A 24868-nucleotide genomic window follows, 5' to 3' on the forward strand; every position below is an offset into this window, starting at 1 on the left:
CGATGTAGCTGCGGATGACCCCCGACCTTGGAGGTTGACCGTACAACAATATCGGTTGTACGGTCAATCAACCGCTTTACACAACGGAGTGCATATTACAATTTGATTCTGAACGGCGTTGCGCGCAGAAGTTTGCACTGGCCGTGCGTTTTCAACGTGAGTGTCCTTAACCAGGTGCCGAATATCACTATATTGAGCGCGCTGAATAATACTGGTCTGAGAGATTGCAAGGGCTTCGCTCGAGGTTTATCGCATGCTACTATGACGACTTTGTTTTATCAATCAGCTAGAAACTCTGGAGAGAGCTATCCCGGGCCTTCTGAAACAGAGCTCCTGACGGGAAAAGTATGCGAGAGATTCAAAGTTGATGAAGCGTATACGAGGGAAACCCCAAATTGCATTAACCACGCGTCATCAACTATAAATGCCTAACCATTTGTGTACGAAACCGGCAGCCATCATTTTTTTCTCGGTTCAGTGCCGGTTCGCTTGGGTTTTAGCTGGTTTAAAAATAACTGTTCAGGGTTTGTGTTCAGTACCGGCGAAAATCCGAGTTTGGGTCTCGTTCTCAGGTGCGTTGGGTTCCGGTTTGACACGTTTGATGAGCCTTTGAGGAAATGTATTAAGAGAGTAGGTATGCTTGAGACACGTTCCCCAGAAAAACAACCTGTTTATCTGGCTGAAAGCCACCGTTTTAAAATATTCCCTCTAGTACAAGGACAGGGACGACCAAATAGTACGAAATCTCTGGAAACGCTTCTCAGGAAGGCTTTTCTTCTCCAATAGTTTATCTTCTCATTGTTTTACAGCGGTTATAATGAAGCAGAAATGGAAGTGAAATCTCGGCGAAGATGTATTAATTTTGCTTTCTTATAACTAAAATATCGCAACTGAAAATGCGAATCATATGCTTATCGGAGCTTTAATTACGGTCTAGACAAAAAACATGGTTAAAAGAACCAGAAGTAGGGTCGAAAAACCCAAACTGATAGTAGAGTTCGCGGCCGAAGGCTGCCGCACCACAGAAGTCCTTGACAGCACCGAGGATAAGCACCTTTTCCCGGTGCGGCGAGAATGCAGTCGGGTCTCCCAGGTCTACATCTGCAAAGTAAAACAGGATGGAAACACGTAATCAGTTCGCCTAATATGTATATTTTAATTTAGGTGTTGCATTGCTAATAGCAGTGACTTTGTACTAACCATCAGTACAATATATTGCAATTTTTTGCAATGGGTGCAGTTGTCACGCACTTAACAGTATGCGCTGTTTACCTATGCTTTGAAACAGTTAAGATTCAGCAGGGTAGTCAGTAAAGTGGCGCTCCGTGTTTCTGCCTTTGGCTTGGCAAATAAGTGTTAGCGGAAATACGAGTTAGGTGCTTTATATTTTGGAATGGAACATAGAGGGATAGATGCTGACTTGCTTATTTTTCCTCCCCCATAGCAAGGAAAACCAATAGTCTTCATGCCTGTGTCGTTCTCCGGAGGCCCCTGGTTTTTATGGCACCAGCGCAAAATTTGCCGCTTATTTTCATCAGCTGAATCAGTGATACTGATATTGAAATCTTTGTTCCTAAATGGGCCTTAAATTGTGAGCATTTATTGACTTGCTTGATATCGTTTGGGCAGTAGGTAATTTTGAATGCCCAATGGCAGCCGTTTTCTGTATTCTGTGCGACATAGATGCTTGATTTTATACCACTATAGAACTTCTGCCTTGAAAATACGTTAAGTCGATTTATGAGCGAAGTAGAAGTTCGCTCTTGTTGCACAATAATATTTAAGAGACATGTTCCACTGAGATTCTGAAGTCCAGCTGAAGCTTTTGTACCTATTTACTTCAAGTTGATGGAGTACATTGTTGCCATGGCGTAGGGGCCACTAAAGCTGAATTTTGGGAAATATCTCTCTTAACGAAGGTAACAAGAAAATTCATTTCTGAACAATTTCTTATTATTTCACGGCCGCGTGAAGATATCCAACAGATATTTCCTTTTATGTGTATCCCGTACAAACGCGCAAGAAGCGCTTTCAAGACTTCAATCAAACCAACATCTTGGGTTTTTAAATATTTTGAGGCATTAAGAGGTCTTTTACAATGTTCATATTGTCTTCTCTAGCCTTGGATACATTAAATGTGCTCTTGCTGACGATTCTTGCTGTAAAAAATGGAAATTAATTTTTATCACAATCATAAGTCAGTGAATTAGTGTCCGTGATTTACCCGCTCCAATGCAAATATCGTCAAAAGGCGGCACTCGTCACCCCTCCTGCCCCTTACTTAGCACTCCTTTCTCTCCATACAACTTATTCTGTTTTTCATCCTTCGACACAGCCATTCACATCCGATATAATGAAGGTATGTTCAGTTCTATTCAATCTTCTTGTGTTCTCATACCCGTAAAGCCACCTCTTAGGGCTGCCCTCGCCTTTTATATGCCGTGGATTTATGCTGTTAGAGAAAGGTGACTGATAATTAGTTTTGACACCTGCTCAGATAATAGTTCTCATGGTTATGTAGTAGTTGGACCAGACCAAGACCAGCTCCGTACAATTTATGTCGGGATGGTTTCAATGAACTGGCTTCACCGGCGCGCATTTTTTGAAGATTTTTATTGACAGCAGACGGGAGCTTCTTACTGTACACAACTCCACAGCTATACGAGGGGAAATAAAAAAAAGTGCCCCCGTCGCATGCCCCCGCGCGAGGGACACGAGTAAATCCAGAGAATTGGGGGTGGTCACGTGGCGTAGGTTGTGGTAGTTGGCGGTGGTAGTTGTAGTTGTTGTCGTACGGGTGCGTCGACGGCGCTTGAAGGCCAAGTACGACAAAATGCACGAGGCGTTGGAGCACGGGTAGTCTGCGAGCTTGGACGAGTTCCTGCGGGCCTTCGACGTGCGGTCCGGGGAGGAGTACTCGGAGATTCTGGGGGCTGGTGCGTCGCGTCCGTGCGTGCTTCACGCGAGGACCCCCGCCGAGAAGCGCGTGAACGCGTTCAACCCGTGGATCGGAAGGGTTCTCGACTCCAACATGGACCTGCAGATCATCCTCGACCACTACGCGTGCGCGGTGTACGTCGTGGACTACGTCAACAAGGCCGACCGCGGCATCTCCTTCTCGTAACGCGGGGTCCGCCGCTCGCCGCTGACGTTTGGAAGCCGTGTCTCGCTCTCGATTCGATGGATCCGCAGCTCTACGGTGACGACTGGCGGCGTCCTCTCGTTCTCGACGCTCGGGATCGGCCGCTCGACGCAGACGCTTCGCCGCTGCCTTAGCGCGCGCAGTAGAGGGAGAGGAGGTAGCACCTGCTGCTGCAACGCTTCTTTCAGAGCCGGAGCACGCGCATGCGCGCCCGCACCTGTTGTTGAGAGCGGACAACGCCGAGGGACGACGGGTGACAGTGCGAGTTAAAGAAATGCTATGCATTTAAAATTGGCTCCAAGCCACGCTGTAAAGGTAGTTGGGCAGCAAAGCTTTAAACGACACCCACAACAATTGCCCATGTGACGCCACGTGAATTCATACACGTGGCTCAACAAAGTGCGAATCCAGAGATTCTGCCAGCCGTTACATGGAATTCGCGGGGGCGGCGTTCCGAGCGCCGCAGCAGCGTCGACCGCAGCCGGGCTAGAGCGGCGGACGCCGCCGCTGTTGCCCGGCCGTGAGTCGGGAGAGCGAAAACGGAGAGGCGCGTCTTTCGAAGGGGGAGACAGCGGAACCTAGCCATCCAGATGTGCTAGCTTAGGGCTACACCTCCACGCGACTCAAGCGCAGTCACCGAAACAATGCCTTATGCGAGCTTAGTGATTCCCATTTATACCGATTTAAACTAGTCAGCTGAATAGAACTGCGTGAAAGCTGAAGGGACTTTTACAATTCCTTTTTATTAGAACCTGTTGCTACTTTTGCCTTCTGTAATACCTCTTAAAACACAGCCGAATTGGAAATCACTAAATTACAAAATGTAGTCCCATTCGTGGCAAGCACTGCGAAATATGTAGCGTTTCTCTAGGAGTCAGCTGTCTGTATGGGGTTTATACATTTCGTTTACCCGCCCTGCAAACCAAACTGCACTTGGCAGCTGCAGGTGCGGCCACAAGGACCATGTCCTAAGTGCTGGCTACTCTACCAGCAGTTCGGTCGCCGGTTCAACACCCCCGAGTTCCTGAGTTATCACTCGCCACCGTGGTCAAATGCACGCGCGCCTGCACCGCATGTTTGCGTGTGTGCGTCAAGCGTTGGCCCCCAAGAAACCCTGCTGTGCCCGCGCCGTATGCAGGCTGCTGCGTCTGCGCCGTCGACTCGTCGCCATCACCAAGGGTGCTCAAAAGGAACTCGCAAGGCACCGCCAGCTTCACTTGGCCGCAGCAGTTGTGACAACAAGGACCATTTCCTAAGTTCTGTCTGCTCTACCCGCAGGTTGGTCTCTTGCTACATATGTTCTCTGGTATTAGTCTTGCCGCAACTGCTGCCCAGCGTCCTTTTGTTTTCTATGCGCTCGGTGGTCCCAACCATGCCTACAACAGCGCAACTCGCTAAGAAAATTGAGATCTTGATTCCCTACTCGATCAGCAACTTGAGGGTATGGTCGAGGATCTTACCTTGAAGGTTAAGGCTAAGTTGGAAACGCTAGGTCTTGCGGGACCAGTGAAACTTGGAGAAAGTGTGGATTTCGTAAGCAAGGAATAGGACGAGATGAATTCGAAGCAGAGAGAACTAATAGCGTCAAACAAACAGCTTGTGGCACACAACACAGCTCTACAAAAAAGGGTGGCGGAGCTCGAGCAATACTCGAGACTCAACAACATCGAGATTAAGATAATTCCTGTAACCGAAAGCGAAGACTGCGTCGAAGACTATTGAGTGCCCTGTCGAGCCTTGCAAAATTGATGTTATCCACGGCGTCCCAACTATGTCGAAAAGCAAGAATGAAAAAAACATTATCTCACGGTTCGTATGGCGTGAAAAGAAAAACGACTTTGTTCGAAAGGCGCGGAAAGCTAGAATAAAGACGACCACATCGGCTTCTCTGGTGCAACCCAGGCCCCTGTTTTTGTCAACGAGCACCTCACTTTCGAAAACAAGAAACTTTTCTCTAAGGCACTGGACCTCAAGAAGGAATTTGGCTGGTGATTCTTGTGGACCGATAACTGCCATATCAAAGGCCGCAAAACGGAAGACAGCAAGGTTGTTGTATCCATGTATTTTAGACAATTCAAAACTGCCTTGGATGGCATGGGAAAAGGCAAACAAAACAGCCACAGAGAGCGACCTGCGCGTGTTCACCTAATGCGTGCCTAATCCCATTCCTTCTGATCCATGCCAACTCACTTAGTAACAAATGCCTTTGCTGCCCCCAAATCAAGCGAAATTCCTCCTTTCTAACCACAATTGGTCACTGTTCCACTTTAATGCCCGGAGCCTTCGGAAACTCTTTGACACCATGAATAGCTTTATCGCCTCAATTAATCACAAGTTCACATTTATTTGCATTTACGAAACGTGGCTTTTAAATTCTGATGGTAACCTGCACGCTTTTTCCTCATACCAAACCGAGTACTGCCATCGTTCAACAGACAGCCACAAGGAAACAGCTGTTTTTATCTCGCGTGACGTCTTGTGCATGCGCATAGATGATCTTTCGCCAAGTATCAGCCTCTGCGAATCAGTCTGGGTCGAAGTGCAGCGTTCCTTCGTATCACATAACAATAAAAGCTTCATTCTTGGTTGCATCTATCGTTCGCCTTCATCATCCCTTCCAGATTTTCTGCTTGGCCTTGATGTTATCCTCAACAAATTAACTATTGAAAATAAGGACGTTATATTAGTAGGATACATCAATATTAACTTGTTAAATACTGATTCCAACTTGAACACTGCTTACACTGATTGCTTTTCAGGGTTTGGTCTTGAAGCCTTGATTAATGCCCCCCTAGATGCACATCACAGGTATAGCGCATGCTCATAGATCACGCATTATGTAATAGAACGCCTCCTCTTGTGCCTGCCGTGGTGGACGTTTACGTAACTGATCATTTTCCTATTTTTCTTACCTTTGACACTGAAGCGCTATGTAGAAACACTATGCAATACACTTCCATATTCGATTCTGACAAGTTTGTTGAAGCCATCACAGAAACTGACTGGTTGATAGTTGATTCTCTGTGTGATGCTGAGGAAGCTCTGCAGCAGTTTTCTTTGTTATTTTTAAGAGCGGTATCTTTAGGCACCAACACGATCACAAGTAAAAAGAAATACGAACACCCGGATAACCCTTGATGACTAGTGGGCTTTTAGAAAGTATCATAAAAAAGATAACTTTTAGAGAAAACAAAAAAGGCAATCCTTTATTCGAAGCTTGTGCTGCGTTATAAAAAGTACTGTTCTCTGATAAACATTTTATTTAAACAGGCAAAAAAGCGGTACTATGAATCCAAATTCACTGAACATAAAAACAATCCTGAAAACAGTGGGATCTACTGAACAACTTTCTTGACACATACACAACTAACACTCCTACATGCAAAATTATCCATAATGGCATAACCTTGCATCAATTCCTTCTTATTGCTAATACTTTCAGTTATTACTTTCCCTCTTGTTACACACACACTCGTCAGGATATAAATGAGCGTCATAACATCCAGCTTGCTAGCCAGTCTTTTTTTTTCACCTGTTACAGCAAACGAAGTTTGTGCGACGCTTTCTTCTCTAAAAAAATACAAGTGCTGGCCTAGGTAAGATTTCCATACGCCATTTAAAATTGGTTGGTCATCTCATTTCCGACACGCTCAGTAACATAATCAACCTTACCTTAAAAACCAGTGTTTTTTACCAGTGTCCCTAAACCAGTGTCCCTAAAAAAAGCAAAGTTCACAGACATCTTTAAAAAAGGCAACTGGCTGTTAATTTCTACTTTTCGCCCATCTCTATTCTCCCCACCATTAGTAAATTAATTGAGCAGTTATTTGCTAAGCGCCTCAACACCTATTTATGTAAAGTTAATCTTCTGAGTGATTGCCAATTTAGTTCCCGATCGGGGCGTTCTACTAACCTAACCTTACTATCCATAACAGACTATATAAAAAATCAATCGACACCTGGATGTTTTGTGGATTCAGTTTGTTTAGATTTCAGTAAAGACCCGCCGCGGTGGCTCAGTGGCTAAGGCGTTGCGCTGCTGAGCACGAGGTCGCGGGTTCGATTCCCGGCCGCGGCGGCCGCTTTTCTGATGGAGGCGAAAAGCAAAAACTCCCGTGTGTACGAGATTTCGGCGCACGTTAAAGATCCCCAGGTGGTCAAAATTAATCCGGAGCCCTCCACTACGGCGCGCCTCATCGCCTGCGTTACGTCGGCGCGTTAAACCCTACAATCAATCAATCAATCAGATTTCAGTAAAGCATTTGATACGATTAACCACGCTGTTTTGTTCCAAAAAATACAAGCATGTGGGGTAACAGGGCCTGTAGCGGAAGAACGACGCAAGGCAGACCAGGGCCATGGCTGCCCTATTAGCGCGGATGACAGATTTAATGACAGGGGAAATCGGCAAGATGACGATGACGACTCGGGCATAGCCCGCGGGAGATTCAACACACTTCCGCACGCGCAACGTTCACGTCTGCTATTAAGGAGTACCATGGCGTCCTTCAATGTTCCGGCACAATCGTTGCAGCGCAAACCGAACTCTGTTGAGGACTTGAGCTGGCACCGTGTCTCAATCCCTTTGCTGCGTACTCTACTAACACGCTCCCTATGGGATGACGCTCGTGCAGAGAGATCCCTACGACGTTCGATAGCTCGAGTGGCTGCCTGGACACTTCGTTGCGTTACGAGCTGATGCGCCACTCCTGGTGCCTTTCGGACATGCCTACGCTGCGTCGCGGTTTCATCTTGAGTGCGCAGATCATTTACGCGTCGTTCTAACCACGTTACGCACTTTCCTAGTCGAGCGAAGTGAGATGGCGTTGTTTTTATTGACGGAATGATACCTCTGATCAGGTGTCTTGCGAGTGGAGTGAGGCAGTGGGAGGATAAAGCCCGCTAGGGTTTCATCAGTCATCAGACACGGGCACCATAATCTGGGGTTACATTGCTTACACGACTGACCACGCCTCACACCCCCGCCCGCAACAGAATTCGTGCGACGATGACCAATATATGCCCACAATCCGAAATGTTGCTTTTTGATCCCAGTCAATACAGAGAAAGCTGCTGGAAATCTCTCTTCTCTTCCAATTCCAGCGGTGCTTGCGCTGTCTTGCCGCTTTCAGAACAACCAAGGGCCGCCAAGCAAAGCGGTCACCAACGAAACTGGCGCTCCAAGCTCTTTGAAACTTCTGCAGTCCTTCAGTGACGCAACTATTTTGCTGAAGGTTATGGGCAACTCTCGAACTTTCGCTTTTGCGGTATCCCTTGTGCAGCGAGTCTAGCGGGGCTCTGAGGCCGGTCTTCTGCTTACCGCGGGTTTTCAAATCTTCAAGTAAAGGCTTTCTGTTCATGAATTCTGCAACGAAGATGTCCTCGAACACGTACGGTGACACTTCGACGTTGTGGTTCACGTCCTTTGCCTCACGTTTATCGTGTACTGCTTGGGCGGAAGCAACCGAGCTTTCCTTGTCTGCGGCAGGCGTAGCCTCACCTTCTTCACACCCTTCTTGTGTTGGAACGCCTGATGCCACCTCGTAGCCGGCTTTCACTTGCCGGTTTTTGCTATGAGCCTCACCTTCGGCATTTTGTAAGGCTGAGTCCTGAGCTGTAACGATGGCTCGTTCCTGCGCAGAGACTTGCAAGGCGTTTACGGACAAATTAGTCTTGATTGTGTTCGCTTGTTCTGTTTGGGGGAATAAGCTCTTCTCCGCATCCCCTGTTGCGATGTATGGAACGGGTTCTTGCGCCACCGTCATAAAGCAGTAGGTCTCGAAAGGATCTTCTGGCCTCACGCTAGCCTCAGACGAGGTAGCGGACGTCATGGTGGGCGCAAAGCGGTCGCATCTGCCTTTGTTTCGTTCGATCCTCGTCGGAGACGTGAACGTCAAGACATCTGTCTGATGCGCCAGCAAGCTGAGCTCCACACGGTTTACAGTGCTCACGCTGCCTAGCGTCGACTAGGGCCCACGTGGATCACCATGACAAGCAGAAACTTGTAGCCTAGGCAAGACAACTGCCGAGGCCGATCTGCGTGAGCCGCGTTGAGGACGGTCATCTGAATGGGCGAAAGTGACGTCGGTCTCATGTCCGAGGCCCGAAGCCTTTGTAGACTTCAAGGGGGAGCGCAGCTGGTTGAGGGCAATGCATACATGTCCTGGGTACGCCAATGCGTCGACCTAACCATGTCCCACTTCTTCAGAATCAAGAAGATCGATGATTTCTTGCTCCACCTCAAAAAGTATGGTGTCCTTACTCTACAGCTGGTCAATGGCCTCTTGCAGGTCCTGCGGAGACGCTGAGGTGGCATCCAGAAGATTCGTCGCTACCTTCAGATGTCCCACACTAGCGCCGCGAAGTATGCGTTGCCTACGGCGCAGCTTATCCTTGGCACGCATTCGGTCAGTCGTCGGTAGATGGTCAGGGCCAGCCATGCTGACCTCTAGCATAGGGCGGGCCTGAGCAGCGTTAACATCAGTCAAAGGAGAGGGGTTCTGCTAACCTCAAGCCGGAGGGGACGTCGGTGGTCTCCTTTGTCGCATCCGGTCGTCTTCCCGGGTCTCAGGCACCAAGATGTAGCGGAAGAATAACGTAAGGCAGACCTGGGCCATGACTGCCCTATTAGTGCGGATGACAGATTTAATGACTGGGGGAATCGACATGATGACGATGATGACTGGCGCATAGCCAGCGGGAGATTCAACACGGCCACCTCTAACACTATTAAAAAGTTTTTTGCTCAACAGGCAGTACACAGCATATGTGGCTGACACCGTCTCTGAAACCAGAACATTTAACCAAAGTGTACCCCAGTGTCCATTTTGGGTGCGCTTCTCTTTGCTTTGTATATGAATAACCTTCCAAAATTACTTCATTCCTTTCATTGTGTCGTATATGCCGAAGATACCACAATATCTTTATGCAATCAATCGATAACTGCTCTCACCTCCAATTTGAATACTGTGCTCAATAACGTCGTTAACTGGTGTAGCGACAATTATATAGTTGTTAACCCACAAAAAAACTAACTTCCTGATTTTCAGGACTTCCAATAGGCAGACCAGCATTCTCCCCGCCATAATCCTTGGATCTCACACCCTTTTTCCGTCCGAACATTCATCATTTCTCTGCATTGAACTCGACCCTATCCTTACGCCGGACCCTACACTTCTGCCTCGCCGGAAACTGCCTATCTGAGAGCGCAGGCAAGAACACTGGTTAACGGCCAAGTTCGGCCTTATAACATCTCGGTATTACTCTTGCTCGGGAACGCCCCTCTAGCTTTCGTACACTCGTAAGGGAGGGCCCAAATTCACGTAGATAGCTGTCACTCAGCACTTGCCGAACATTCAATTAGACGCCCCCAACTTCGGATCAAAAGCCTGCGCGCGGGCGAGCAAGCACACTGCTGGGAAAACACGTGCTTCCGAAGGGTGCAGGTGAAAAGCGGCGGCTACCGAAAAGCGGCCGTTCCTAGGCCGGCGCGCAACACAGGGATCTCGCGGAAAAGCCGCCGGTGCCGTTCGGTCCGACGACAATTGCCCCTTTCTTTGTCCGCTACGCCAACGATCCTCGGAACTTGGCGGCCGTCTGCATTCGTAAAGAGGAGTATTTCCGCGGCATTTTTCCATCCGGACAAGCCGTCTCCCAAAAGCGCCGCAGCGAACTGACGGCGACCACACCGTAGTGTCGGCAGTGCTGTGCGGCGAGACCAAGCGGCGGCATTCATCTTTTCACACGTGAGGCAGGGGCGCCTGGCCACTGTCCTCATGAGTGGACCTTACACTAGGGGCACTTATAAATAGCAATGTGCATTGTAAGGTGTTGTAAAGTGTCGTTGTGGGTTCCGTTATTGAGATCAAGCAGTGCGTGTTTTATGTTTTTGTTTAGCAATGATATGTTTGCTTCTTTGCAGAAATTTCGAGGTTTAGTTGATTTTTACTATTTACTGAAGTGAGGCTGCAGTTAGACGTTTTTTTTTGTTTTGTACGGATGTTTTGAACTAGTGGTACCGAGTAATACGAGTGTATTTCTATTTATTTATTTCTTTGGAAGATTTATTTCTCGAAATTCTGGTGCATTGTCATTGCGTACTGAGGTTGTATTGTTGAGTTGGAAGTGCTGAACGCATTTCTTCCTTTTTTCTTTCTGACTTAATTTGGTGTCTTGGGCTACTCAAACTCGATGACTTGCTTTTTGCCGAAGAGACCATCCATTTCTGTATTTTTTTCTGGAGGTAAAACTTAGATATATGGATTGTAGGCATACATGCATGTATGTATGTATGTATGTATGTATGTATGTATGTATGTATGTATGTATGTATGTATGTATGTATGTATGTATGTATGTATGTATGTAGGTAGGTAGGTAGGTAGGTAGGTAGGTAGGTAGGTAGGTAGGTATATATGTATGTATGTATGTATGTATGTATGTATGTATGTATGTATGTATGTATGTATGTATGTATGTATGTATGTATGTATGCATACATGCATGCATGTATGCATGCATGTATGTATGCATGCATGTATGTATGCATGCATGTATGCATGTATGTATGCATGTATGCAGGTAAACCACCTGCCGGTACATCGGTAGCTGTAGTGCATATGATTTTGCCACCAGTCCCGGTCAATTTAAAGTAGGTAGCGCAATGCCCGTCGCAGCTTAGGGTAACTTTAGTCATGTGCATTAACATTCACGAGTTACTCGCGAATGCTCAAGAACGGCGCGTTATTTGTTGGAGTGGAACGTGTGGTGGCGCTTCTTCGTTGGTGACATACATTACTGTCCGTGCACCTGCAGTATATACTCCGCTATTGGTGAAACATTGACCTGGAGGTATTTTTTTGCAGACAGCTGTTCCACATGGCCTGGGGCTTTGTCACCAAACTCATTGCCGCGGTTTTTCTCTGTCATTTCTGGGCAATAACAGAATAGCTGTAAGAAAAAGGCAGCGTCTAACAGTACGATTCATTACCCTCTAATTTTCTGGAAAAAGGCTCTCCGTTTCGAATACCGTGTCGGTCGCAAATGCCGTTACCCTCTCACGAAAATAACGAAAAATGAATGGGGACCGCAGAAATAGATGAAGGTCAAGGTGCATACAAAAAAGTTCCGAGAGGGCACCCAAAATAAGTGTGGTTGCGTGTGGTGTTTAATTGGTGCCAAACGAGCTGGGAAGGATGGGTAGATTGTATACGGGAAAATGCACGGCTACCAGCGGCCCAAAAAAGTAGTGTACCTTATATTTGACTGCCGTGTCGGTTGTTTACGACAGAACCAACCCTGTCTTACAGACTCTTACGTGGAGACAAGCCAGAGTTTTTGTATGATTTCTAAAAGGGCATCTCTGCTCACTAAAATAAGTTCATGGGGGCAATTTTAAACGACATGTGCCTTCTTGTTCACCAAACTTCGTGCTATGGGTGATTCTCTATGCCAATCAACACAAGAACCAGGTCACTCAAACATTTTCAAAGCTATGAAAGAAAAAAGGGCGTAGTTATGAGAGTACCGCATGTAACCTTGAGAAAGAAGAAAAGGCGTGCTTCAACTCTTAGGCACTTGGTATCAGTACTAGCGATTGCTATGTTGAATTACGTCGAGTTGAGTCGTAAGTTCGTGCGTGTTCTGGGACCAAGAGGGCACAGAATAGGCGCGAACACGTGTTGTACTCTGCGTGACAGTATTTGACGTGCATGTTTAGCAATAATGCTTAAGAAACTCCTCCACGTTGGTCTCAGTGATTTTCTTGTTCTGTCGTGTGTTTAGGGGAAGTTTAATTTTTGCTAACTTAGCCATCAAAAAGTGCACCTAAATTGAATAAGTGTGGCTTCACTGCGTTAAATCAATAATTTTGGGTTGCTGGGGCAGCTTTACTCCTTTCAGCTCATGCTTCGCTACTGGCCGCCTCGTCCAAGCCCTTAACATACTAATTTTTACCCTTCATTCATCCCAGGTGGTGAACTTCTTATGAACATAAGTATGCATCCTAAATCTTTTGAGATAAAATTGTAGGGTTCTGTATAAGTGGTATTTCTTCCGTATTTACACATCTTGCGTATCTTTAACCTTATGTTTGTTTTTAAGCGGTTGTGTTCTTTTCGTGTGTCCAAATTCACGGCACGTAAATGGGAAAGATTGTATCCGGCAACATCCCCAGATTTGTAACCGTTAAATTATTTAGAACTATTGGTTTTTGGGCAATAGCGAAATGAGCTCATTCAAGCCAAGCCTAATGACCAGATCGTTCTGCCAAATTGTGCCTACAACGTTTACAAGGCTGTACTTACTTGTTGAAATGGAGATGTTCATGGTCGCACCACCATATCCCACATGGGAATTCAGTGCCGCGTTTGGCCCTGTTGGCAAGCTTTGTGCCATTCAGCACACAGTCACCTTGGCAAGGCAAGAAGGTAAAAGTAAGGCAGAACTTTCCTACATTTGGGAGCTTCTACATTCCGAGCCAGTTACTTGGGAATAATTTTGTTACGAATAGCATACGATTTTCATGGTTGCCGTTTTCCCACAAATCTTGCATATTCAAGGTCTGTAGTTTACCAACACGCCATTCTAAGAACATGACCATTATGGTTGAAAACTAATAAAATATATCGTCCTTCTGCATGATTCAGTACGTAAGTTCATCGTTTAGATCACTAAAGTAGGGCTCAGACGTTAATACAACATTACGCATAATTTCTTGCCCTACTATGAATTATTATGGTGTCAGGAATGGCGCAACCTTCTTGTAGTTACAAATGTTTATTGAACAATGGGCTCAATCTTGGGTCCACTGCTCTTTTTAATTTACAATAATGATCTTCCTCGCTGTTTAACCTCTTCACAATGCGTACTGTATGCTGACGACACAACCATCTTTAACTCCCATCAAAACATGTGTACCTTACCCCAATTGCTCCAAGCTGACCTGTTTTCCCTCGAGCGATGGTGTCTCCGCAACAAGTTATCTATTAACGTTCTTAAAACTTGCTTTCTGCTTTTTAGTTCCCCTCAGAGTTTAGTTCCTTTAGTTCCCCTCAGAGACGGTGTAGTCTCTGAGAACAGCTGCGGCTTCACCCCTGGCGTTCTTACTGAATGCAACGTGATAGCATCACGCGACCTCTCGCGCCGCTGTGCGCTCTGCCCACGACACGTGTAGAGGCCATGTGTGCACCTTGCGGATGCGCTAGGAGTTTGTTAAAATTTAAATAACGCTCATACTTAGGCATGACAACTCACTGCTCCTCTGTCTCTGTGGGGATCTCGTCCCCTTCATCGCCTGCGGCAGAGACGGACAGGTGTGATCGTGTAACAGTGGGTTTGAGTTTCCTTCCATTTTATAAAACGAGTTTCTACTCATGTGCTTTACCAATACAGCTGAACTAACCACCATTCATAGATCCTGTAAAACTTGAAACTTACAAAAAAACTGGAGTAATAAAGCGTGTGGCTAAGTACCATTCACTTGTCTCTGGCTTTACGCGTTGTAGAAATACGCGTGTGAATTCAAGGAACGTCGTACGGGTAATCGTTGTAAGTGTCGCTTACAGCATCGCTTTCGAACCACTTTCAAACGATGGATTGGCGCATATTTTTGTAGCGAGAGCTACACTGGCCGATGTTGAGCAGTTTCACGGGGCTGCTAAAGAGACGTGCTGTGCATGCGCGAGGAGCAGTGCGTCTCATGGCGCACAGCTCGCGCGCCGGAGCCGCCGCCACTGCGAGTGGACTGGACTGGACTGGATTGGACAGGATTGAATTGGCTTGGCAATCTCTTTAGCAGCATTAAGCTCGATAATCAGCTAACCCTAGAGAGCCAGGAAACCTAAGAATAACCGGTTGAACCATAGCTCGCGCTACGTATATTCTGGCATAGCCGAGCTAAGCCAAAGCTAGTTTTTTCCAAGGCCCGCCGTAGGCACACAACATTGCTGTGAAATCGATGTCCTGAACTATGACGAGTGCAGTATGTCATATGCTGTATACGCGTAGAAAGCAAGACTTTGCATTCCTTTGCTTTAACTCGATATTATGAAGTTACGGGCAAAAAATATCTCCGTTGTGCTAACCAACGAAGTGCGAAGGGGCACCTGTGGAAGCCGGCACCCAGTGTCTATGTGTCCTAGGTTCTGACATTCATAATACACGATCGCCTTCCGCGCATCAAACGACTTACTCTTTCATAGCTCGTTTAATTCCTTGCTTACTAAGCGGCTGCCTTTCTGTTCTGACCTTCGAAAGAACTTCGGCTCCATGAGGAACGCCTGATACATACGCGCTTTTTTCTCTTAGGAAAACGCTGTTTCCCAGCATACTCTTCGGCAAGCTTGTCTAATTATTGTACTGTTTTTACATCAGGCTATCTAGAACTCCTTCCTTCAATTTATTTAGGAGTGCACTACAAAACTGTTCTTGCAAGTGTCCTCAAACATTTTTACCTTGTCCTCATATGCTCCAGCTTCTTTCATTAGGTTTTCAAGACAGCTCCGACCCCTCTACCCAGCGCATGCTGGTACAGAGGGCAACGCGAGCAGGTCACCTCCAAGGCATCCTGGACTGAGGACGCCATTCACCTGGCGGGCGCCCTAACATCGCGCTTGCTGTCTTGAATAAAGTTGATGCACTCAATCAATCAACTTGCCAGCTTGAACGCCAACTCTGTGTAACGTTTATCTGAGCGATTCAGTGCTTCTGGAAACTTTAAGCAGAAAGCTTCCCGTGACAACCGGTAATTAGCGAACAATGCGCCTATTACACCTGCCTAACGCTCTTCTTCCTCGGGCCTAGCCTGGCCAAAACACCGGGAGCCTAGCCTGGCCAACTAAGTGCACCGCTACCCTCTGCGCACGGACTGCATGTTTTGAGTAGTGTGGTGTCGTTTTTCTGTGCTCTGCGGTAGAACCCGCCATCGTCGGAGAAGATGCAAAAAGCGGTAGCCGAGCGGGCCACACCGGTGGTAACTCACGTCACGGCAGTTGCAAAATACAAAACACACTGTTTTGCGTACAGAGACGTGCTTGTTCTCACGGACGCCGCTCACCAAGATCTCATCTAGAAGGCTCGACACGCGCCGTAGTACGGCCGCTACTATGAGACCGTACAATTTGTTCGTGCTTGTCTGTGCTGCATTCGAGCCACACGCAAAGATATTTCGCCGTTAGTGATTCGGGTTATAAATATGCGTTTCCTGCGAGCGCATTTTCACTCCGCCTGCAGCATCGGATCCTGCTGTTTTTCCGTTCGCGTCATGCTGTAAGCTCACCCGGAATGGTGCTGTCCCTGTATAAGCAATGTTCGTCCCTTTCTATACAGTAAACAGGTTAGTCTGCCTTCGGCTTTTTGTCGTCAACACCGAGACAGATGCTTCGGCTCACCGCTAGCACACCACGTTACTGCTACATGATGGTAGCGATGGATACCGGTCCGGGGACGCCTTCCCCAATGTGACAAAACTGCTGCCAGCGGTGCGGGATCCAACATCGCAGACGTCAATGCGGCTCGGGCTTCGGAGAATTCACGGCGGTCAATAGTGCCTGCGGTTCTTTTTGTTTATTGAATTTAACCAGGCTTGAGATGGTACACGGAGGGTTGTGTGTCTTTGACTCGGGGGTATTCGCACAGGTCCGCTTTGGTACAGTGGGAAAGTACTACTAAGGCTCCAAGAATTTAAAAGCATTGACACAACTACAATTGTTCGAGCTTGCAAAAGAGTTGAGACTGGCTATTTCGGACGCGCTGAAAAGCCTGAAATAATAAAGGCTATACTCGCCTTTGGGCTTATGAATAAAGAAATACCTGGCTGATGCGTTGCGCTACTGAGCACGAGGTCGCGGGTTCAATTCCCGGCCTCGGCGGCCGCTTTTCTGATGTCGGCGAAAAGCAAAAACCCCGTGTGTACCATGTTTCCGCGCACGCTAAAAATCCCCAGGTGGTCAAAACTATACCGGAGCCCTCCACTACGGCGCACCTCATCACCTGCGTTGCGTCGGCGCGTTAAACTCTACAATCAATCGATAAATGAAATACTGGTAAACCTCGAGCTGCAGAGGCTGAGCGCACGCGAGAAAAGCTTCAGCAGGAATAGAAGAGACTTTTACTAGAGGAAAAGAGGCGAGAGCGGAAACTTAAGCGAGAGGAACACCTACTGCAACAACAGAAAGAAAAGCGACCAAGTACAACCTATTGCACTAAGAACCAAGCGCATTAGTACGTTGAGCACGGTTACGGCCACTTTAGAAAGCGAGAAGGTTCCAAGATTTGTGAGGTACGGGTCTATGCTTTACAGTGTAGCCTGTACAGAAAGCAAATTGACGTAAGCAGGTGCTGTGGCACAGTTGGACACCGCGGCGACGTATGCCCGACTCCAAGCGTAAAGGTTTGCCTCGTCTGTGGTGTCAAAAACCCAAGGGAAGACCGTACCTGTATACGCAAGTGCAAGTTGTGTGGAGAGGGTCACCCAACGGGCGGCCGCGCATGTAAATCAAGATACAGGATTCCGCACTTAGTAAAAAAATACGTTGGGAACGAAGAAACTACGAACAGAAACAAAGCCCTGTCGGAAAACCACGCGTTTTCCAGCATTTGGAGAGCGATGTAATACAATGGAGAAAATGGAAAACACTGCAAAACGCCGAGCTGGACGACAGCAACGCGAGGACCGCATTTTCCAGCATTAGGATATCGAAGAAATACGCTAGAGAGAATTTAAAACATTGGAAAATGCCGAGATGGAAGACAGCAGCGCCGGGAGGTTGCTGGAAAGCATCGAATAACAGGAGGACGTTGCCTCTGGGGACTGGACTTCAGCCAGGGCGAACGGGTTAGCACGAACGGGATAGTATGGTCTCATGGCGCCGCTGCTGGGCTGGAGACGGGAAGGCCGCGCACCGGTTACGTGGTCGACTGGTTATATTTGAACTCCGCGATCAACGCAGATGCTCCGAAAATTAGTCTTTGCGGCCCGTGCTGTGCTGCAAAACTCAACTTTTAGCGGACGCTTCACGAAATGAATTCTCCGTACGAGTGACGATCATCTGCTTCAATTGCATAGCATGCGTCTGTCGTAGTAAAAGGTTGTTGTATAGCTTCTATTCGCATTCCGGACCCGCTTGAAAAACCTTCGCTACAAATTTGCAATTAACAACGCAATTTTTTGCAAATAAAGGTAATGTTGGAACGTCTATGTATAGCGCGCTAACCAAAGAAATGGGTAAATAAAGACTTCACAAATTCCTGGGGTTGTTCTGGGCACTTCTGGTTGCATATATTGTACCGTTGTAAATCTTTGATAAAAGAATCATGCAATAAGGGTAGCCCGTCGGCAAAATGGACACATAAAGGACACACAAGACGTGCTTTTTGAAGGTGTTGTGGAATTATTGCAGTTCACATTTTGATATGTATTTTTGGGTGTCTTTGAGAGCCCCTTTATCTCATTCTGCCTGCTGTTGTTTTTGTTTCTAGCGAGCAACTTTTTTTATTTTAACGCAAACCATACGACCAATCAAGTTTGATTTGTTAAAATAAGGTTTTAGAACTAACTAACCAGTTGCCGCAACTTCTATGAAAAGAAAAAAAAATGGCTGCGTATCTGCTCCTTTCGTTGCAAATGTCGACAAAAGACGATAGTGTTCATCGAATTTTGCCAAATAAATGCCTCCCTTCGCTTTCCCGCTCACCTCTCATGTCGTTCCTCTAGCTTCGCGCTCCTCCCAAGGTAAATACGGCAAAGGTTTGCTTAAATCATTTTAAATTTACCGCGTTCCACTGCTCTAGGCTGGCTGTCTCGATGCCAACGCTGCCGTACGGCGAAGACGCGCGTGAATCGAGGCGCCCTACTTCAACGTTTATAGAATCGCGTTTCCCTACTCCACGTGCGTTGCAAGCAGAACGTAAAACCTACCTAGTGGAACCTTCGGTACCGTTGCCGGTTGATTTCTTAAAATGGCGCCAGAAGCTATAGTGGCGCGGGCGAAAGCAGGCGACGGCGGAGTCAATTTTTTTCTGCAGTTGATGAAGTATTTCATTTCGCGAAAATCAAGCATGTATGATTTTTTATGAAGGAAAACTGCCAATATCACTTCTGTAATAATTGGTTCGCTTATAGTTGCGTAATGTCTTGTTCTTCTTCAACAATGTTGACAAGTATGAACATTACACCGGACTTAAACGGGTAGATTTAGCTATGACTATATAAGGCTATTGCGCATGCACTGTTTTACTTTTGCCGGGTGGCTGAATCGAGTCGCAGACAGACAGACAGACAGACAGACAGACAGACAGAAAGACAGACAGATAGACAGACAGACCAAGATTTCTGGGTTGAAGTAGCCTAAGAAAGACTATCCTCTTTAAACAAGGGGACCAGTGACACCATTGCACTAACTAGACGTGTTAAAGAAAATAATAAACACAGGAAGAAAGAGAACACGCCCCGTCGCTGTAGCCCGACCGTTCGGAATGAAGTCCCGGAGAACATCGATACGGACGCTGCGGAAGGCCTGTCGCGCGACCGCAGTCGCGGGGCAAGGGAGCCCACAATACGAAGAAATGAGAAGGGTAAAGAGGGGTCGCGGGACAAGTTCTCGTGATCTGCGGGGGAACACTTTGTTCCCTCCTGCTTTCCGTCTTTCAGTTAAAATTTTTCGGTGGCTGCGCAGATGAGTGGCTCGTCCACACTTCACATCTGTGCTGTGCCTACTTCAAGTTACGCGTAACGTTTTTGCAAAAGTGTGTGTCTTATGTCTCCGGAGAGTGTCAACAGCAACATCTGAAGCAGCAATAAAAGCAAGAACACTGGTCCGGCTTCCAAGCATATCGAAATGAGGACTCCTCTAGCGACGACAAACCGTGGTGCCAGGGAATATTGGTACTTTGACGCCAGTGAATACAACGCATCTCGCAGGCAACGTGATTTCGAATACGTGCGATGTGCTTCGACAATCGACTGAAACTGCAGCGACCCCTGTGTGATTTTGGCAAGTATCATGCGCGCGTACTTCCCGAGATAGTGCCGCACCACAGACACGTGCGCTTTTCGCAGCAGGATACTCTTCCAGGCCTTGCTGTACGGATGCATTGTCAACGGATCAAGGTTCACCAACGCACGGAATCCAGCTAAGGAATGACTTTCTGTTTTAATTCTCTCATGGTATCTCACGTTTTGCTTTCTTAATAAAACAGGTTCAAGAAATATTTGTTTACTTGCGTTTTAATGGCCTTAAGGAATATAGGAAACCACCGTTCCAACGGGTATTGTGGATGCTCGTTTAATATTTTTTTTTCTATCCGGGAAACTAAGTTTGCTTCCACGAACCGATTGAACGTTATTGACAGAACTCAATGATGGAAAAGTGCAGTCAGCAGGGCGAAATCAGCTGAAGGGTGCCCAAAGGAGTCTGGCTAAACTTTTAGTGTTATTTAGGTTTTCGTAAGGGAAGGACTTCTGCATTTCCTGCTAACAGCTATGCGGTTTACAATTACACGGCTATTAAAGAAAAAAAAGCCAGCGCGAACATCTCCGGCGTGTTCCAGCGTTGTGTTCAAGCGTGCGCCGGATACACGCGTTTCAGCGTCCAGCGCGTTCCAACGTCCGGTGCGGTGCAGCGTTTCCGCATCCGGTGCACTGCAGAGTTTCCGCGTCCGGCATATTTTAGCGTTAGGTAGTCCCATGATAAGGCAAACACTAGAAGCGCAGCTCCAGCACCGCTGGGTTTTCTGATAGGGAGGTAGGAGCGGCAGTGGACGTCTTCACCGGGTTCCTGCCCTTAGCTTGGAAGCGCAGGTGGCGTGACGACACATGACGTGAGCCACGGACGGCGTGCATCGCGGATGAATCACAGCACCTGCGGTCAATGTCCCGCAATGTGTCACGCTTGTCTATTCGCGGTAACAAAGGCGGCCATCAGCAGCCTGGGTAGCTTCGGGCGGGGGTGAGCTGGGTGGCCGCTGCACAGGGCAACGGGCAACGGAAGAACAGCAGCGAACGCACACAAAAAGAAGAGTAACTACCAGCGTTACGAGCAATAACGGAGGGCCAACGAGCCACTAAGAGCAACTAACAAAAAGCAAAGGGCGACCATCGAGATGCTGGCCAAGAGGCCGCCAGAGGTGGAAAGAAGTCTGGGGTATCTACATTCGCAAGGGCAGCAGCAATGGCATCAAGGGCAGACAAGGCCAGCGGATGCAGAGGTGGCGGTTCAGGCGCAGCAGAATCAGGTACAACAGCAGGGAAAAGCATAGCAGCATCAGGAAAAAGTTGCGGCATCACAACAGCTGCCGATGGAGGTCCCCAAGGACGAATAGGAAGAAGAGGCATTCGAGGCTCCCCGAAAGAAGCCACGCAAGTCAACAAAGGTCAACCTCGAAGCCCAGCTCCAGAAAGTAATTACCACGGTCGATGACTTGACGACGGTGAACGGGCAGAAGGCGAGGGCAACAGAGCAAAGGTTCGACAAAATTGAGGAAACGATTACTGCAACGGGAGGTATGACACACAACTTGAGCGCAAGGGTCCAGATTGTTGAGAAAATGTAAAGCCCATGGTAAGAAGCCCGGTGCTTGCGGCGCAGTTCGCCAACCACCCGTATCTAGAAGAACGAGTGCAGCAACCAGCAGAGCAGCAACCATGCCAAGACGGTCTCATTGCAGAGTAAAATTGGGGGCGACGACAACGTGGCTCACGATCTGGCAGTGGAATTGTCAAAGCCTTAACAAGAAGAGAGCGTCGCTCCAGCAGAATGTGCGGGATGCGGCGATGAAGTCAGACACCATCATGTTACAAGAAGTGGTGGTAAAGGACCCGACCTTGCCGGGGTACAGAGCCAACGCTGACACGTCCGGTCGTGCAGGGGTGGATACCCTGGTAAAGAAGGGCTTAAGCGCAATTGAGTATAGACTAAGCAAAGGCAAGAAGAGCAAGTGCGTGTCGAGATCGCGCCAGGTTAAGGCTGTAGCGCGTCGCGTTCCCGGTGAACGTCACAGTAACCGAAAGACTACAGTCAGAAGTTCAAGGCCCTTAATGAGAGCGGCGAGCAACCAGGCCGAGAGACATGGCTGAGGGCGGGCGACTTCAATGCCTCCCATAAAGAATGGGGTTACAAATATGATACAGCCGATGGCAAAGACCTGATGTACGATGCAACAGACGGGGGGTTCATCTTTATCACTAACCCCAAGCAACCCACGTGGACGAGCGGCTCCTCGACACAACTGTACGCCACACTGGGCCTGACCTTCATCAAGAACGCGGGATAGCTGTGATGGCGTAACAACGAGGAGGACGTGGGTAGCGACTACTACATCTTGGAGATCAAGCTGGTCGGCGACGGGGGCCGAAAGATCAAGCACCAGTTGTCCGACTCGGACGCTTTTCGCAACCAGAGGCGAGATAACCAGGCTGCAGTAAAAGACATTGTTAACATCGAAGAGAGGACGGCGGGCATCAAGAAGGAGCTCAAGCGAGCTACAAAGTTGACCGAGACTTACGATGGCATCCCGAGAGTCGACAGCAAGCTGGCGCATTTGATTAAGGCAAAGCAATCGATCAAGGAGCGGTGAAAGAAGCAGAAGTTGAGCAAGAAGTTGCTGAAAAAGGTGGCGGAAGTGAACCGAGTGATTTTGAGGCGCAGCGCGTTGCTCTGCAGACAGCAGTGGGACTAGGTGTGTAACCATATCTATGCTAGCTTGCCTCAAGGCATGGCCTGGTCGTTGATCCGGCATTCATTGGGCAAGACCAAGACCAAATAGTTCTAGTAGAATCGCATGGCTGGGGTCATGCACGAGGCCGAAACGAGCCTCTGCAGTGACGAGCTGTTTAAGAGTGCCAAGGATCTACAAAAGCGGTGGAGGAGCAGCACCCAGCATACGGGGTCGCGAACGAGAAAGAAGATCGGGACATCATGACGGCCGAGGTAAAGACCGCTCTGCGGTAGCTGAACACCCACCAGATCGGCAGCGGGACCACACGGGGTCTCAAACGAGACCCTAGAAAATTTGGACGAACCGTCAATTCAGTCGCCTATGAAATACTACAACGTGTGCTGGCGAAGTGACAAGCTAGCGATCCAATGGAAGACGGCGAAGAGGGTATTGCTCCCAAAAAAGGTAGGCCACAAGGAACCGAGAACATGTGCCCATCTCGCAGACGTCGTGCATACGGAAGACCCTCAAGCCCGTCTTGGCGAACCGCAGGCAAAATACCTAGAGCAAGAGAGGCTGTGTCCTGACTTGATGATCTGGTTTTGGAAGGGCCTGAGCGCGCGAATCGCGTTGTTACAACTGAAACAAGAGATGATTGAGAACGAGACGAAGGACAGCAGGGTGATCCTGGGATTGGACTTGCAGAGTGGCTTTTATCGGGTCAAGCACTGGGCAATCCTGGCGCAGGTGACCTAGCTCAACATGGGCGAGAGAAGTTATGAACATATCAACGACTTCCTGTCGGGGCGAAAGATCGAGCTACATGCAGGGGAGATCGAGCTACCAGAACAGGATATCGGCAGCGTGGGCACGCCCCAGGGGTCTTGTTATCTGACCGCTGCTGTTTAACATCATCATGATCCGGGTCCCCGATACGGTGGCGGGCGTCAATGGCATCCGGCATACCATCCATGCTGACGATATTAAGGTGTGGACGACCAGCGGTACGGACGCCAGTATCGAAAGGACGCTGCAAAGAGCAGTATCGGCTACCAAGAAGCGGCTTGACGGAAGGGGCCTGCTGTGCTTGCCATCCAAGGCTAAGTTCCTGGTGTACTCGCCTCGCAACGCCGGACGACCTCGGTTCCCCCGAGAGAATTACGATCGCGTGGTTGTGATCACTATGACAAGACAGAGAATTGCCGTTCTTCCGGAGATCCGCGTGCTGGGCATGCTGATAAGCAGCAACGGCAGCAAAGATACTCTGATGACGAAGTTGGCGATCAAGACAGCAAGGACCCCACAAACCGACCATCCGGGAGCTGTCTGAAGGCGCAAGGCACGTAACCCTTGGACGCACCAGGGCAGGTGTTGTTGGCAGAGTAGCTTATAAAAACATTATCGACGCCTGGTCAATATAAGGTCGCACTGGGTTAGGAGATTCTAGCAGGCACGAGTTCCTTCGGTCATGCATTTAACATTTGTTATTTGCTGACCCCTTGCTGACTTGACGGAGCTTGAAATGCTCCACCAAGTTCTATAACACCTACAAATTTTAGCAATGTTATCTGCGATTACACGCAGCACATGAGCGAAATGCTAAAAATACTGCCATACCTGTTTTCCCGGGTTTGGGTGTGGGAGAATGCTCTGAAATACATTAAAGAAATGAGTTATTGAAAAAAAGAAATATTCGCGCGGAATAGAGCTCAACAAACATGTTTACGAGCTGTTTAGAACACCGAAGCCCCCACCACGTAATGTGCAGCAACCAGTGAAAAGTCAGAATAGGTAGTTCTTATTTGAGGGGCAACCCTTACCGTAAATATATACCAGGAGCCATAATACAATTTTTGGTGTGCAACCAAGGCTGTATGAACCTTTGGTTTTGAACACGTTACCGAAATATCAGCGGATACGTCAGGTTTTTCTGCTTAATAAACTGCTCGAAGACTATCTGCGGTATCTTTGTGTTCCATATGTTTCAAATGTTTCAAATGCCATCTTCATTAGCGTTGTGGCGTAAGCACCGAAATAATAAAAGAAACGCTTCCTTATTAATGTACGAGTTAT

The 24868-nt window shown here is 47.9% G+C and overlaps 1 protein-coding gene across 1 annotated transcript in view; it reads right to left on the minus strand.

Annotated features, from left to right (window-relative positions):
* Positions 1–205: 205 nt before the first annotated feature.
* Positions 206–24868, minus strand: part of LOC144148018 (uncharacterized) — a 31678-nt gene continuing 7015 nt past the window's right edge. The window contains exons 2-4 of the mRNA XM_077679619.1: positions 24413–24445; positions 13447–13552; positions 206–1101 (exon numbers count right to left, since the gene is read on the minus strand). Coding sequence (XP_077535745.1) covers positions 951–1101; positions 13447–13552; positions 24413–24445 — 290 coding nt within the window. The 3' untranslated portion in view covers positions 206–950. The remainder of the gene's footprint in view (positions 1102–13446; positions 13553–24412; positions 24446–24868) is intronic.

Source organism: Haemaphysalis longicornis, unplaced genomic scaffold (genome assembly GCF_048455015.1).
Source record: "Haemaphysalis longicornis isolate Haplotype H1 unplaced genomic scaffold, Haemaphysalis longicornis Haplotype H1 scaffold_71, whole genome shotgun sequence".
Lineage (NCBI taxonomy): Eukaryota > Metazoa > Arthropoda > Arachnida > Ixodida > Ixodidae > Haemaphysalis > Haemaphysalis longicornis.